The sequence below is a fragment of the Leptonychotes weddellii genome, chromosome 16 (assembly GCF_054177405.1).
Source record: "Leptonychotes weddellii isolate Sample4059 chromosome 16, ASM5417740v2, whole genome shotgun sequence".
Classification (NCBI taxonomy): Eukaryota; Metazoa; Chordata; class Mammalia; order Carnivora; family Phocidae; genus Leptonychotes; species Leptonychotes weddellii.
Window position 1 is genome coordinate 39880567 of NC_138384.1, and position 15630 is coordinate 39896196.

A 15630-nucleotide genomic window follows, 5' to 3' on the forward strand; every position below is an offset into this window, starting at 1 on the left:
AGGGTCCCCTCCCGGCGCCGCTCTGAACGCGCCCTTGCCTCTGCCCTCACCTCATTCGGCACGCAGCCGCCCCGGCCACTGCCGGCCGCATCCTTCTCCGGCTGGTCAGTGTGCTGTATGACCACACAACCTTGGGGTTTTATGTTTACGCACGCCAGAGGTGTGTGCTTTTTACGTCCTGGTACCCATTTGGTGGCTTGGGACTCCTGCACCAGTTGCCCCTGAGACGTGGAAATGCACAGTGGAAGTGGGATTCTTTTTCAGAAAGAACACAGAGAGCCACTGGGTGCACGTAGCGCAGCGCCTCCTTTTCTCCGGAACCTGCTGCTCGGGACTGTAGACTCCTCGATGACTTCCCAGGCGGGCGGGTGCCCGTTCTCCAGACCCTCCCAGGCTGGGGTCAGGGGAGGTCTGGCGCAAGGGCTGCTGGTCCCCGCCCTGAGCCCACCTGCACGAGTCCCGTGTGAGCCCTGTGCGGCCCTGCACTGGCTCTGCTCCTCGTCCTTCCGGTTCTGAAGCCTTTCTCTCCTCCACAGTGGTGGTCCTGGCGGGGCTCTTCGTGATGGTCCTGATCGTCTTGCTGGGCGCCTCCGTGGTCTGCCTGATCCGGGTGGCCCGGAGGAACCAGGAGCGCACGCTCAGCACCGTCTGGAGCTCTGGGGACGACAAGGAGCACCTGGTGAAGAACACCTACGTCCTGTGAAGGCCCTGCGAGCCAGAGGCCGCCCTTCCTCAGGCTTCCCTGCGGATGACAAGCACCTGGGATGGGAGGGGAGACCAGTGTAGCGTGTGTGTGTGCTTTTTAAAGTAGAGTGATTGGTTTGTATTTGTGCGATCATTAGGGCTTCGGGTCTGTTTGTTACTCCAGAAGGTAAGAGGGCTGCTTCCTGCTCTCCTGGCTGGGTTTGTGTTGGGAACCCTCTTTGAGGAGGGCTCTGCCTCACACTGCAGGTGGTCTGGCGCCAGATCAGAGTTGGCTGCTCTTCAGTTTAGTTCTTTGCTCCAGGTCTTAGTTTTCTTGGCTTAGATTCAATAATCCTGTAGTGTCCTTTCCCATCACAAAAGTAATGTCTTAATAGTTTCCTTTATTTGTGTGTTTTTGTTTTTTGTTTTGTTTTTTTAGTAAGCAGAAACAAGCCTTTTTTTATTAGGATTCTGAAAGGAAGAGAAGAAAATGTACAAGTTTAATAAAAAGGGCCTTTTAAAATAAATTTCAGCAAGTGCTTGCTTTCTTTATGGGATTGCTGATTTAAACTCTACCAAAATTAACACAGAACAACACTGTGAAATGTCCCGTTCTAGAAATGGACTCCTTAAAAAAATTTCATCTTTCAAATCTTTTTGAATGAAATACATCTTACATTGCAACTGGGTGCCCATAAAATTTCACCAAACAACACTTAGCCTTACCACCTGTGGTAATCTCTGGCATTTCCTTCTTCTATGTCACTTTTGAAAAATTCTAGACATACCCCACTCAATTGGTTTTTGTTTTTCTTTGTTTTGTTTTTGTTGTTGTGTGTTTTTTTTTAGATTTTTTTATTTATTTGCGAGAGAGAGAATGAGAGACAGCATGAGAGGGAGGAGGGTCAGAGGGAGAAGCAGACTCCCTGCTGAGCAGGGAGCCCGATGCGGGACTCGATCCCGGGACTCCAGGATCACGACCTGAGCCGAAGGCAGTCGCTTAACCGACTGAGCCACCCAGGCGCCCTTTGTTGTTGTTTTTTAAATAATGACCCACTACAGACTAATCCACACCTTGAAACACTGCCTTTGAGGGCACAGGAGGCTTGGAGTGAGGATGCATCCTGTCTAGGGGAAGACCAAGACCTTCCTGAGACTGGAGTGGCTTTGACCAAAATCACTTTGGCATCCATGATTTTCATCTTTCCCCAAGGCTCTGCCGTCTCTCTCGGGTCTCCACGTGCTTTTGCAGTGAAATGGGGACAGGGTACCATCTGGCTGAATTCAGCCTCCAGGCTTGGCCCCAATTCTGCTGCCTACCTGTGGGTGTTCCCTTCTTGCCTCTAGACTCTCGAGGCTCTTCCTTTCTTCCTCCCTGTCCACACATGTAGTCATGAACATGGAGCAGCTTTGGGGGAACCCATGGGGTCAGGCAGGCGTCCTGGGGCCTCCACTTCCACTCAGGAAGCTGGGCAAGGCCTCCTTCCCTTCCACCCTTCTTAGAAATCCCCTCAGGCCAAAAAAGGTCACATTCTGCGCACTGGGGGAGAGACTTGCACCCCATAGGGCTTAGAAATCTATTCCAGAGGCAAGTTGGGCAAATACCTCAAGTCCTTCTTTGTAGGCTTCCTCATTTGTGGAGACGTTGCTCAGGGATTCTGGCCCTGTCCCTGCCAAGCCTTCTAGGCAGCCTGGCAGTCTAGCCTCAGAGATGATGGTGAGAAAATGAAACCTGCCTGCTGTATCCAGATAGATAGGGACCCAGCTCTGGGAGAGCCTGTGGTCCAGAGAAGGAAGCGTTGGGAAGAGACTCTCCACCCACCATTCTCGGTGTGCAGCAGTGAGCTGGTCACTCAACTCCTTTGAACCTCCAGTTTCCTCACCTGTACTCTGGGTGGGTGTGAGGGTTATGTGAGATCATAGATCACCCAAGGGAAGTGCTCAGTAAGGGGGCCTCCTTCAGGGGGCTGGTGTCCACCTCTGCCTACCTGCTTGTCTCCTTATTCCTCCTCAGTAGCTGGCAGCTCTCCTCTACACCCAGCCTGCCACCGCATGAGCCACCCTCAAGCTCCCTACAGGGGACCTTGAGCCCAGTGATGCCTCTGGCTGAGCAGGGGGCCTTTCTCCACCTACTCAAGCAAGGCTTGTCTCTCCATAACTTAGTCATGTGAAAGATAAAAAGTGGATTTTTTTTTTTTTTTTAAGATTTTATTTATTTGAGAGAGAGAGCACAAGGGGCAGGGCAGAGGGAGAGGGAGAAGCAGACTCCCCACTGAGCAGGGAGCTCTGACGTGGGGCTCGATCCCAGGACCCTGGGATCATGACCTGAGCCGAAGGCAGACGCTTAACTGACTAAGCCACTCAGGTGCCCCTCTTTATTTATTTTTAAAGATTTTGTTAAGTAATCTCTACACCCAATGAGGGGCTCAAACTCAACAACCCCAAAATCAAGAGTCGCATGCTCCACTCACTGAGCCAGCCAGGCGCCCCTGTGTTTGGATTTTTTTTTTTTTTTTTAAAGATTTTATTTATTTGAGAGAGAGAGAATGAGAGAGAGAAAGCACATGAGAGGGGGGAGGGTCAGAGGGAGAAGCAGACTCCCCGCCGAGCAGGGAGCCCTATGCGGGACTCGATCCCAGGACCCCGGGATCATGACCTGAGCCGAAGGCAGTGGCTTAACCAACTGAGCCACCCAGGCGCCCTGGATTTTAAAAGAAACTGTTGGGAATCACTTTAAAGTAATTCTGCAGTAGGAAGATCATCGAGTGAATTCTCTTAACACCATCAAGACCAGTTGAACTTTAGGTTTTCCTTTTTTTTTTTTAATTTTATTTATTTGTTTGACAGAGACACAGCAAGAGAGGGAACACAAGCAGGGGGAGTGGGAGAGGGAGAAGCAGGCTCCCCCCCGCCCAGCCCCCGGATGCGGGGCTCAATCCCAGGACCCTGGGATCATGACCTGAGCTAAAGGCAGACGCTTAACGACTGAGCCACCCAGGTGCCCCAAACTTTAGGTTTTCATACAGTGTCCTTTCATGTTTCCCATGCAGAAGTTGTCATGCTGACTCACTTCTGCCAACACGTGTCCCGTTTGTCTCATGGGTTGGGAGGCCCCGTGGTCCACTCGCTCCTGGCTGATGGACTCCGTCAGACCTGTGGCCCCCGCTTGGCCGGCCAGTGGCGTCTCACCACCGTGTTTTTTCAGGCTGTGGGGCTGCTGTTGCAGTCCAGGAAGCCAACTCCTGCCACGCCACTGTGGCCCTTGAAATTAAACTGCCCGTTTGGGACATTCTGGATCATTTACAGGCTAACAATGGTGCTCTTGTTGGAAAGACTGCCCAACAATGGGCTAATAGCCAAGGTATTCAATGCCCATTTCACAGCCTTTGTCATCCTCAGGCTGTCCATATCACTCAGAGGTGGGATGGATTTTTAAAAAATCACCTCGACAAAGACCTGTCACCATCCCCTCCTGCTCCATACACTTCAGTAAGGAGTTTGTTCACTGACTGTGGCTGTCCGTAGAAAAGGGTTACTTCTAGGCCATCTCTTGGGGAAAGATCAAGTCACAGGGATTGGGAGCTACATAGTCTATTTTGAAACTTGGGATTCTTTTCTCCTCATTTCTGCATATGATGCATCTTTCTCCCCTCCAGCGTCAAGCCCAGGCCCACCTGATTGGTGCACCTTCTCGGTAGCCGGCCGACCAGATGGGGGCCTCGGGGATTGAAATTAATTTTGAAGAGTCTGCCTGGATTCTTCCTTGGACTGACTGGTCCTACATGAAGACAGTGACCACTTGGGCATTGAGTGCCCTGCTTGCTGAGTCTCCCTGCAGTGGTCTGCATGGTGCGTGGAACTTGGTAAACACACCAGCTGCATTCACACGTGAGCCAAATGAAAGGTCTGGGGGTGAGTAGGTGATAGAAGAGGTGCAGCTCTATCTACTGGGATGGGAAGTCCTGGGGTGGGGGGGAACCCCTCAGATCCGGGACGGTAGGAGGTGCAACCAGTGCTCCGTCCTCTGGATCCAACACCACAACCTGCCAGGCATCTGGTCCGCTGCACCCCGTACCTGGCGACGTGGCCCGTCCTGGATGATTGTGCCGTGCCTGGCGCCAGCAGCAGCAGAGCTTGAATGTGGGCCCCACCCTAGACACAAACGTGGACCTGCACGGCCTTGTTCCACCCTGGCTGATGAACAAAATAACAAAGTCACACTTTTGACGCCCAAGCAGCGCCAGGGCTGTGCCCCGGAGAGTGGTTGGGGCTGCGACCAGTCGGTGGCACCGCCCTGTGGCGGTGGTCAGCGTCAGGCTTAGTAGGTCCTCAGCTGGAGCGCCCTGTGCCCCAGCATTCCGTGTGTTTGCACGTGGGACGGAATGAGCCACGGTGTCTCCCCAGTGCGCGTGAGGGTTGCTTTGGGGCCTTGTCATTGTTGGTCACGACACCAAAGAGCTGCAGGTGAGTCTGAAGTCCCTGGTGTGGGTCCTAATGGGTGATAGACTAGTCTCCTAGTCTCCGACTACATCCTGGCTGGCTGAAGTATGCCCGCTCCTTCACGGCTGGAAAGCTCCGGGACCTGGACGGCGGGTTGGCCTATCCGCAGGACTCGCTGCTTCTTGGAGTCCTGTTCCTAGGTCGCTTTAATTAAACGCTGTGTGAGAGAAACGGAATGAATTCGCTCTCGGGCTGTTAGATTAATCAGAGTGGCCTATTTGTGTGAAAATTCACCAGGAGGGGTGGATTGTTGGCAGAGACAGCCCTCCAGCGGGGGTCTGTCACGCTGCTACAAGGCTTCCTGGGCGTGCCAGGAATGTGTGAGCCTGACAGCTGTTCACCTGGGCCGGTTCTCAGGTTGGGCCTGCAGCGAGCGCCTTGAGGGACGAGAGAATGGCTCCCTCTAGGACACACAGGCTTGCCTGCTGCTTACCGGCAAGTGGCAGGTTCCCCAGCTCACGGGGCCAAGAAAACCACACGCTGATGCTCCCGGTGCTTGCTGCAAGTAATAAGCTTTTTGTCTCTGACCCGGGAATCTTGAGGCCTTTGCCAGCATTTTGAAAAGTTACCAGCTAACTTGTTAGCTTGCAAATAGAGTGAAAGCAAATCCCGCACACAACAGTCAGCAGGGTGGTGGCCAAGCTTGGCTTTCCACAGCCGGGCTGTCCGCCCCTTGGCCCATCCCAAAGGGTGGTCCGTCAAGATGTTCTGATCATTAGTGTTCCAGAATGTCCAGGGCCAGGGCAGCACTTCGGTCCTGTGGGAAAGGAAACTGAGTCCCTACGTACTGTGTGCTTAAAAGTCATCCATCTCCTAGGATGTGGTTAAGTTCAAAGAAAACATTCCAGTCCAGGGATTATGATGTTTATGGGACCAGGGCACTCCGTTCGTGTAAACTTCAGGCAAGAGACGAAAGCAGGCCTTGAGCAAGTTGCTTTTCCAGGGAGCCATGTCAGTCCTCAGATGTGTAGGAGTGCAGCATGCCCATGGAGGACCGTGTCCCAGTGGCCCACTGCTCTGTCCTACCCCACCTTGGCTTCCCTGGCCACTGAAGTTGGCATCCAGCAATCTCTTCCTAAATTGCAGTGACTAAGTACAAACTTCAGGGTCGGGGTGAGCCTCCAAAGAGTGTCTGCTGGTGAAATGCTAGAGAAAGGGAAGCTGAGCTAGTAGTGAATGGCAGCATCACAGGCCAGGTGGGAACACAAGTCCCTTTTTCCTACAAAGGAGAAGGCATTGCTTACACCCTTAGGACTGAGTCATGTTAGGCAGAAATAAGGAGGAAACAAGCAGAGGAGGACAGAGCTGTTAGAGGTCAGGGGCAGGCTGGGCCTGGGGAGGGACGTAAGCTACTATCCCTGCCCCTAGTAGCTGGCTAGGGGACTACTGAGGGCAGGGGCTCTTTTCCGAAGAGCAGAAGGCTGGACGTGCTCATCTTAGGCCCTCACACCTGCTTTTCATCAAGCATTTGGGTTCACCTTCCCAGCTTTAATCTGGCCTTCATTTGTAAGTCTTCTGGGTTAGAGCAAGGGAATTGAGGGTATATTCACTGCCACCAAGAGGGAGTAGTGACCGACAGGCTCCCACGTCCATTTCCCCTTCCTTTCAGTAAAGTCCCCAGGTTTTCACTGGGTACGCGGCCGCCCAGCTCGGAGCTGTATTCTCCTAGCCTCCCCTGCTGCTAGATGTGACCGTGTGTCTGACCTGGCCAAAGGGACAGGTGCTGCTTCCAGGTGCAGTCCTTAGAAGGAATTGGTGTGCCCTCTCCTTGCCTTTTCCCTTCCCTCGAATCCGATGGTGGAGGCCAGCTTCCCTCTCTGTTCAGGGCAACACCTGGGAAGGATGCAGAGCTACCAGTTAGGAGCCCGGGTCCCTGGGTGTTTAGGGGAGAAAAAAGTGGAGCTATCTTGTTAAGGCTCTTTCTGGTCTCTGTGAAAGTGGCCACATCCTAACTATGATACAGGAGTGAATAGAGGGGAATTTGGAGGATCAGGCCGTGCTCTTCCCCGGGCCCATTCACCCTCCCCACAATCTTAGCCAATTAGTAAAGAGCTACTTCCTCTTGGGTCTAGAAGGCCTCCCGCTACCGATCTGCAACCTATTAGCCCAGTGTCCTTGGGCACGAAACCAACTTTTTGAGGCTCAACTGCCTCATATACAACATGGGATCTTAACTGCCAGGTTCACAAGTAAGCATATGAGATCGTGTTCGTGAATAAAAAACTCACATTTGCTGAGCATCTATTTACCTTGTGCCAGGCAGGCTCCAGACACAACCGTCACTTTATGAGCTAAGTCTTCCACTTTATAGAGGACAGAACTGCGGTGCAGACTGGTTGACTTATTTATCCACAGAGCAGTAAGAGGTAGAGTGAGGATTCACCTGTGAGCAGACTGACCTCCACAACCCAAACTCTTAGCCACTCTGTGCTTGCTCTAACCTGCCGTTACATTAGCAGAGGGCCTGGCATCAGGTAACCTCACTAACTCACCAAATGATAGCACCAAATTCTGAGTCACACTGTTCTGGGTGCTGAGCAAAGCAGATGAGGTCCCTAACCCTCATGGAATTTGTTTTGCTTGGAAAAACACTTATATCCTGCATCCACTTGTGGGTAAAGCCACAATCATCATTCACCACCTCTTCTTATTCAGAGTAAAGATCAAAGGTCTTTGATGTACAAGTCCTCTACTCCTCCACCCCTCCCATCCTTCCTCCTCTCCTGTCTTTTCCTCCATTCTCACTGCCACTCTGAAGTTCCTGCAGTTCTTCATCACTCAGGTACATTCTTGCCTCAGGACCTTTGCACTTGCTATTCCCACTGCCTAGAACACTTCCTCCATGTGTTTGCATGGTTTATCTCCTCATCTTCAGATTTTTAAAAGACAATCTTTCTTTTTTAAAGATTGTATTTATTTGAGAGAGAGAGAGAGCGCGCACAAGAGGGGAGAGTGGCAGAGGGAGAGGGAGAAGCAGACTCCCCGCTGAGCAGGGAGCCTGACGTGGGGCCGGATCCCGGGACTCTGAGATCACAACCAAAGGCAGATGCCCAACCGACTGAGCCACCCAGGCGCCCCTCATCTTCAGATCTTTTTTCAAAAAAGACTTGCCTGAAGCTTTCCCTGGTAACTCTTACCTAAAATCCAACCTCTCCCCAACATACCATGTAGTTATTACCTAGCTCCCTTTCTTGCTATATTTCTCTTCTTAGCACATATTACTTTTTAAAATCAGCTTTTATTGAGGCATAAGTTACATAAAACCCATTTGAAACGTACACTTCAGGGGTTTCTAATAATTAAAAAAGATTTATTTTTAGAGGTTGGGGGAGGGGCAAAGGGAGAGGGAGAGAGAATCTTAAGCAGACTCCTTGCTGAGCGTGGAGCCCAACACGGGGCTCGATCCCACCACACAGAAGTCACAACCTGAGCCGAAACCAAGAGTAGGATACTTAACTGACTGCACTACCCAGGCGCCCCAGTTCTTAATAATTTTTACCAAGTGGTGCAATTTTCAGCATAAATCAGTTTTCAAGCGTGTTTTCATCCCCCACAATTAGATCTCTTACGCTCAATTACAGTTAATCCCTATTCCCCATGCAGCTCCCAGCACCCCTTAACCTGCTGCCTCAATAATTCTTCTCTGAACACTTGACATGAACGCTTTCCTACAGCATGCAGTCTTTCGGGTCTGGCTTCTTTCACCTAGCAGAATGTTTTTGAGGTTCATGCATGATGCAATGTCCATTCCTTTGTATGGCAGAGTAGCGTCCCATTATATATTCACATTTTGTCTATCCACTTACCAACTGATGGGACATCTTCGCTTCCAGTCGTTTTCTAACATTCTGTACATTTTACACCTCGTTTCCCCCACTAGAATGTCAGTCCCGTGAGGCCGGGATTTTTGCTGGTTTTGTTAACCTCTGTATCCCCATCAACTGAACTGTGCCGGGCACATAGTAGGTACTCAACAAATATATGCCGAAGGAATTGATGATGAAGATAACTTATTATCTTTAAGGGCTAAGCTGGTCATCAAGCAGGGGAAAGAGGTTGCCTTGACGGGCAGTGGGGAGCCAGCAGTCAGGGCAGGCCTCTCCGAGGAATGTGCTTTGGAGCAGAGACCTGAGGGCACGCGGTCATCACCATGCCCAGGCCAGGCCCCAGCCACCACTCCTGCCTGCCTGCTCCTGCATGTGTGGTGACCCAGCTGCTGGTGGCAAGGCTGGCCGGGGACAGACTTGCAAGGACACTTGGCCACACAGCAAGGGGAGCAGATGGCTCAGCGCCCCGCCCCCCCAGTCCCCAGCAGCCTGACTGGCCCAGCCAGGCATGGGGAGCCCCTTCCCCTGAGCACCCTCCAGGGAGAGCCAGAGGGGCCAGGGCCTTGGACTTGAGCCACACTGTGTGGGTGTGAATCCCAGCCCTAGCCATTCATACTACATTGGCCCCTCGGCATCTTACTTGTTTGGTCCCTCAGTGTTCTCATCTGTAAAATAGGGATAGTAACAATACATTTCTTCTAATTAAAAAAGCCAAAACATTATCTTAACAAGCACGTAGTCTGTGCCAGGCACAGTTCTAGAAACTAATCCATGACAACAACCCCATATGGAGACTGCCATGTACAGATGAAGAAACACGCATAGAGAGGCAGAGTGACTTTCCTGAGCTCACCCCACTACTGAGTGGGTCTTCAAATTCAGGAGGTGGATTCCAAGTTCACGCTCTTCGCCCCTTCAGACACTGCTTCTCACGCAGCCATCCAGGGGTTGTTAAAGCGAGCTAATGTGCATGAGCCCTTTGGAACAGCGCCAGGCCCGCAGTGAGTACACGGAGTGCTGGCGTTATGATGTGCACAGGGCACAGGGAGACAGCCTCCCTCTCATTTCTTCAGAAGCAGGCATCTGACCCTTCTGGGGGAAGCGGTGACAGCTCCAGCCCTCCCCCCAGAAATCTACAGCTGCCCACACATTCCCCCCTCACTTGCCAAGGCTCACCGGGTGGAAATTTAGCAATCAACTGTCCACCCACCCCATTTCCCAAGAAGAAAAGTTGGGTGGTGCTGGGGAGGGGCTATGAGTCAAGGCTAAGGACTCTGAGCCACGTTGGGTGGGGCTCCTCCAAAGTCCTTGGGCAGGCGGTTCCCACTGCCCCTCCCCAGGCCCTCCCCCTGCCCTCCGGGCCCTTGCGGTCCTCCCCACAGACCTTCTCTCACCACCATGGAGTTCGACCTGGCCGCAGGTGCGCTCCTGGGAAGTGGGGCTCTTGAGGCACAGGAGGCCAGGCTAAAACCCAGAAACCTCCAAGGGCGCACGCGCTGCACCTGCACCAACCCACCCAACTTTTCTCCACAGCCGTCGACTCCAAGGAGCCCCAGGGGACGGGCCAAGTGGGAGACCACAAACACAGCCCCCACAAAGTTCGGGCCGCGTCAGAGGCGGGGGCGCCTGATAAGCCGAGGGTAAGTCACCTCAGGAGCCCGCACATCCCTCCCGGTATCGGGGGGTGGGTGGGGGGTAGGCCTTTGAACCCAGGGCCCCGCCGAGCCTGGGGCTTCCAACTTAGGGCGGGGGCTGGGTCAGGGGTCCGGCCCTCACTGCCTCGCCTCCAACGAGCAGGGTGGCGGTCACCGCAGCTCCTCAGACTCCAGCAGCGACAGCTCCAGCGACAGCTCCAGCGACAGCTCCAGCGACTCGGACATGGAAGCAAAGGTAAGAGGCTCCCCGCAAGCAGCCGCCCCAGGTGAGGGGAGAGCCCGGGGCAATCGCCTCAGCGGCAGACCCCTCGCTCTCCCCTTCCCTCCCCTCCGCCCTCGGCCCCACAGCCTCCCGCTGCCGCCTCCGAAGGGCACAAGAACACGCCGGCCAAGGTCAAGAAGCCCAAGGCGAAAAAGGAGAAGAAAGGCAAGGCGAAGAAGGAGGCTCCTCACTGACGGGCCGGGCGAGGCTCATTAAATCTTCTCTCGACTCTCTGGTCGCCTTCTGGTCGCGAAGTGGGGCATCGGCCCCGCCCCACCCATCCCCCTTCCCGGGCCGGGCCTGCCCCCTGCCGGGCGGCCGCGCCAAGCACAAGCTGCCTACGCCGTGCCCATCACGGTTTATTGTTTCCGGAACAGCGGCCGCTCTGCGGGGCGGCCGGTGCAGCTGGACATGTCGGCACCTCGGCCCGGAGGGGGTGGGGGGTGGCGTCTCGGGATCGGGGCGGCGCCGGTGTCCCCGCGGGCGGGCGGAGGGGCGGCGGCGGCCGCGCGGAGCAGCAGCTGGCGGCGCGGGCCGGGCCGCCCTCACCGCACCAGGTGGAAGGTGAGCCAGTACATGAGCAGGGGCTGCGCCGCCGCCACGGCCATGGTCAGGTACATGCGCAGCTGGTTCCGGGCCCCGCGCACCGGGACGCCCTCGGCCGCTGCCTCCGCCAGGATCTTCAGCCGCAGCGTCCGGATCTGGGACGGGAGGGGGTGCACCCTTGAGTCCCGGGCCGGGCGCGGGTGCCTGGATGTACTTCCAAGCCCTGCCTCTCTCCCTCCTCCGGGGCGGCTGGGCTCAAGTATCTCTGCTCCAGGGGAGCCTAGGTTCTCCCCACATCTCCTTTAATAGATGGTGAGGACTTGCTCCGCCCCAAGGCTTGGGAGCAAATGTGAGGGTTGCAAGCTCAGGCAGCAGGCGAGGCCCCTGAATGAGATGCAGAGCTGCATACCCTGCCTGGGGAGGGTGCCTGCGGAAGGTGGCAGGCTCAGCCGGGCCGCTGTCACCCCGCTTATGAGGGCCGATGACAGTTTTCAACACAAGCCAGAAAGGATTTTTTTTTTAACTTTTAAATGACATCTAAGTCAAAGTGTATCTGAGGGTCCGGTTTGGCCAACCAGTTTTTGCCCTCTGCTCCTCACATATGCTCACACTGCCTCTGCCCAGGACCCTGAGGTGCGTTTATCATCATCCCCCTTTTTTACAAAAGGGGAAGCAGGTTTAAAGAGAGGAAGGGATTTGCTGGGGACCCAGAGAAGCTACTTCCAGGGGTACCAAAACTTTTTTCATCCTCACAGAAATTCTGGCAGGAAAGCCCACCATGGAAGAGTGGGGTGAGGGTGAGAGCCTACCCCAACAGCCCAGCTGACTCCTTCTCTTCCTTCCAGCCCCAGCTTAGACACCCCCTCTTCCAGGAAGCCCTCCTGAACCCCAGGCTGGGACAACTACTTTAAGGCTCCTCAGTTCAGCAACGTGGCTCTCATCTCAACTCCTCCCCTGACATCCTCTGTTTGGATGCCTCCAGGGTACCCCGACTCTGAGGGCTTGTGCCCTCAAGCCTCATCCTCCCCTGAGCCCCAGCTCACCATGAACACAAAGATAGACACGCAGCACCAGCCCAGCACCAGGTAGTAGCCAATCTTCCCAAAGAGCAAGCCCATAAGGACCCCGCCAATCATCCTGGGAAGAGAGGGGAAGGCTGGTCTGAGGAAGAGGCCTCGGGGCTGGGGCTGGAGGGGGGGGGGAAGGAATGGGGTACTCACCCAACATATTTGTAGCCCAAGAAGGCCACCAGATCGAGAGTGGTGAGGTCAGTGTTAACAGTGACCAGGTAGAGACTGAGCAGGATGGCCAGCACCTCCAAGGTCAGCCAGGCCAACGCAGAGCTTGCCTGCAGCCCGAGGAGGTCTGGGGAGAACCTGCCGGCACCAAGCTGTCACTCCGATGGCCGGCTCACACCCTCCCAGAGCATCCACCTGGGGACACCTGTGTTGGGTGGGGCTAGAGACTCCAGTGACCAAGATGGATCTGGACCCTGTCCTCATGGAAATCTCATGCCAGGAAAGGCAGACCTGTCCTCAGTGATGGCCCCGAGAGGTCAGGGCTGGGATGAGGGGAGCGCAGGGCAGGGAAGGTGCCTGACCCAGTCGGGAAAAGGTGTCAGAGAGGGCTCTCCAGAGAGGGCATCTGAGCCGAGGCCTGAAGGAATAAGGAGCTGACTTGCAAAGAAGGACCACGGCCTCTGCCATATCCCCAGTGCCCCAACAATGAACTGATTCTCATGAGAATCGTTTTCGATGCCACAAAAGAAAGAAACTGGAGCGTAGGAGTGAGACGTGGGGGGCTTGACCCAGTTGGAGGGTGGGAAGGCTTCCCTGAGTAAGTGATACCAGAGTGGAGACATCGCAGGTGAGCAGGTGCTCAGCAGGTGATACAGGGGAGGAACATACTCCTGAGCAAAGGGCACTGGATGTGCAAAGGCCCTGGGGTGGCGGCGGGTGGCACCAGGCCCTCTGGAGGATGGAAAGAGGCCTAGTGTGGCGAAGCAGAGTGAGGAGGAGGGGCAGAGAGAGGCTGCGCGGAGGCAGTGAGGTGTGCGAGACTAAGGAGCCAGGGCTGGATCTGGATCTGGGGACGGGAGAGCCCTGGGCAGCTTCTAGCAGGGTGGACATGGCCAGACCCACATCTCAGACCAGATCTTCCTGGCTGCGGTTGGGAGTCAGGGTGCAGAGGGTATGTGAGCAAGGCAGCTGGTTAGGAGGCAGTGAGGATGGGCCGGATCTGGTGGTGGAGGCTAAGAAGAAGGATGGAGTTAGAGTCACCTGCCACAGGTGTGGTGATGGGCTGCATGTGGGTGGAGAGCAAGGGGAGAGGTGAGGGTGACGCTGACCGTGACCCCAAGGGCTCTGTCCTGGGCCAACTGGGAGCACGGTGGGGCTGCTCCGAGACAGGAGATCCAAGAGACCTTCCTGACTGCCCCTCCGCCCCCCAAACCTCACCCCACTTTGCCTATTCCAGGCCTCCCTTACCTATCCTGGGTCCCCAGCGCCAGGCCAGCCACCAAGACATAAGTGATGAAAGCCATAGCTGTGGGAGGCAGACACACAGACACTGGTCAGAGGAAGATGGACCATCCTGGGCCACTAGGCACCTAACCCTCTGCCCTAGACGTGCCCACCCAGAGGGAGGAGGGTGCGGGGCGGTGACGGGGAGGGGGAGACCTGGAATGTAGAGGTCAGGAGCGTTGATGTCAAAGCGGGGGGCCACTGGTGTGTCCTGCTGGTACTGCACTTCCCAGTCCTGTGGGGAGAGTGAGGGGAGCAGGCGTGGGACCCCCAGAGTGGGCTTCTCCCACACTGCTTCCAGGCCCTCTCTTGGGGCAAACCTACCCACCCCCGCCCCTGCCCCTCACACCTGCCCGGCTTCTGACTCACCCTCTATCCCCACCCCTCCACCCGCCCCCCCCAGACTTTGCCCCTCCTCAGACAGTGCTCCCCTCAGTGGGCGCAGTGCTGACCTGGTGCAGGTAGGGGAAGAAGAGCAGGCCCAGCTTTTTGCCCACATACATGGTGTCCACAGCAAAGTAGTACTTGAGCTTGGTGACGGGGATGAAGCGGTCAATCTGGGGGGAGGCAGAGCCCAAGCCTGAAGCCCTGGCCTCACGTCCCCACCGCCCCCCCACACACACCCAGCCACCCCGCCCACTCACATTCTTATCTACCAGCTCCTTGCCCTGGGCGGCCAGGCTGCTCCCGTAGGCCATGGCCATGTTGGACACAGGATCCGCCAGGAAGGCAGCCTGGGGCGAGGCAGAAGGCGCAGGGTAGCCCAGGCCGCCGGGTGCCCGCTGGGCCCCGTAGCCCCGGCTCTGGGCCGAACTCGTGTCATCGAAGAGCTGGTGGGGGTCGGCCATGCCCGGCTGGGACACCGGGATCCTCCGCTTGGACGCTGCAGGGGAAGAGGAAGGGGAGCTTTGTTCAGGCTGCAGGGCTCTCCTTCCGCTGTAGCGAAGCACTGGTTTGGAGGTCAGATGGGCGCCGAGGCAGGTGCGGGCCCGGCTCTGTCTGCCTGGCATCTCTCCATCCAATCACCACAGCAACGTCGACAGCTACTATGTGCTGGGCCTACTGTGCACAGGATCCTGTCCTGAGCCTTTTACAAACACAGTCTCTGTCAGCGTCTCCCCTTCGTGCTCCCCTCGCTGGTTGGCTCCAGCCACGTGGGCTTCAAAGTTCAGCAAACACGCCAGGCACATTCCCACCTCAGGGCCTTTGCACTGGCTGTTCTCTGCCTGAATCCTTCCCCTGCCCCATGGCTCCCTCCCCTCCTCGAGGTCTTGGCTCTACGGTACCTTCCCTACCACTGTCTACGACCACACAGTCCTGGGCAGCACTCCCCACCCCCGTTTCCTGCTGCACTTATATCCAGAACTCTGCACCAGCTGACAGGCTGGTTGCTTTCTTTATTTTGTTCACTGTCTCCCCACTAAAATGGGAGCCCCCCAGGTGGGGAGCTTGGTCTTGTTCATGCCTGGATCCCCAGCCCCTGACAGAAGGCTAGAGTAGGGGGCTGATGAAACTCTGAGAAATGAGGGCCCACCCCACGTTACAGAGGTGGTGACCAAGGCCGGGACAGGGGAAATGACCTGCGTGCAGGGCTGTAGCCCAGGTGCCTGCTCGATGGTGGGGGGGGGGGGGCA

General features: G+C 55.6%; 2 protein-coding genes across 4 annotated transcripts in view; one reads left to right on the plus strand and one right to left on the minus strand.

The window, feature by feature from the left end:
- Positions 1 to 11161, plus strand: part of SPINT2 (serine peptidase inhibitor, Kunitz type 2) — a 37464-nt gene extending 26303 nt beyond the window's left edge. For both annotated transcript variants that reach the window (XM_031021702.2, XM_006750428.3), the window contains 4 exons: positions 537 to 10431; positions 10545 to 10651; positions 10809 to 10901; positions 11015 to 11161. In XM_031021702.2, the coding sequence (XP_030877562.1) occupies positions 537 to 703 (167 nt within the window). In that variant the 3' untranslated portion in view covers positions 704 to 10431; positions 10545 to 10651; positions 10809 to 10901; positions 11015 to 11161. The remainder of the gene's footprint in view (positions 1 to 536; positions 10432 to 10544; positions 10652 to 10808; positions 10902 to 11014) is intronic.
- A 110-nt stretch (positions 11162 to 11271) lies between these two features.
- The window catches only part of YIF1B (Yip1 interacting factor homolog B, membrane trafficking protein), a 7394-nt gene continuing 3035 nt past the window's right edge, over positions 11272 to 15630 (minus strand). For both annotated transcript variants that reach the window (XM_006750430.3, XM_006750429.3), the window contains exons 2-8: positions 14641 to 14879; positions 14449 to 14553; positions 14153 to 14231; positions 13961 to 14018; positions 12695 to 12850; positions 12518 to 12611; positions 11272 to 11629 (exon numbers count right to left, since the gene is read on the minus strand). In XM_006750430.3, the coding sequence (XP_006750493.1) occupies positions 11474 to 11629; positions 12518 to 12611; positions 12695 to 12850; positions 13961 to 14018; positions 14153 to 14231; positions 14449 to 14553; positions 14641 to 14879 (887 nt within the window). In that variant the 3' untranslated portion in view covers positions 11272 to 11473. The remainder of the gene's footprint in view (positions 11630 to 12517; positions 12612 to 12694; positions 12851 to 13960; positions 14019 to 14152; positions 14232 to 14448; positions 14554 to 14640; positions 14880 to 15630) is intronic.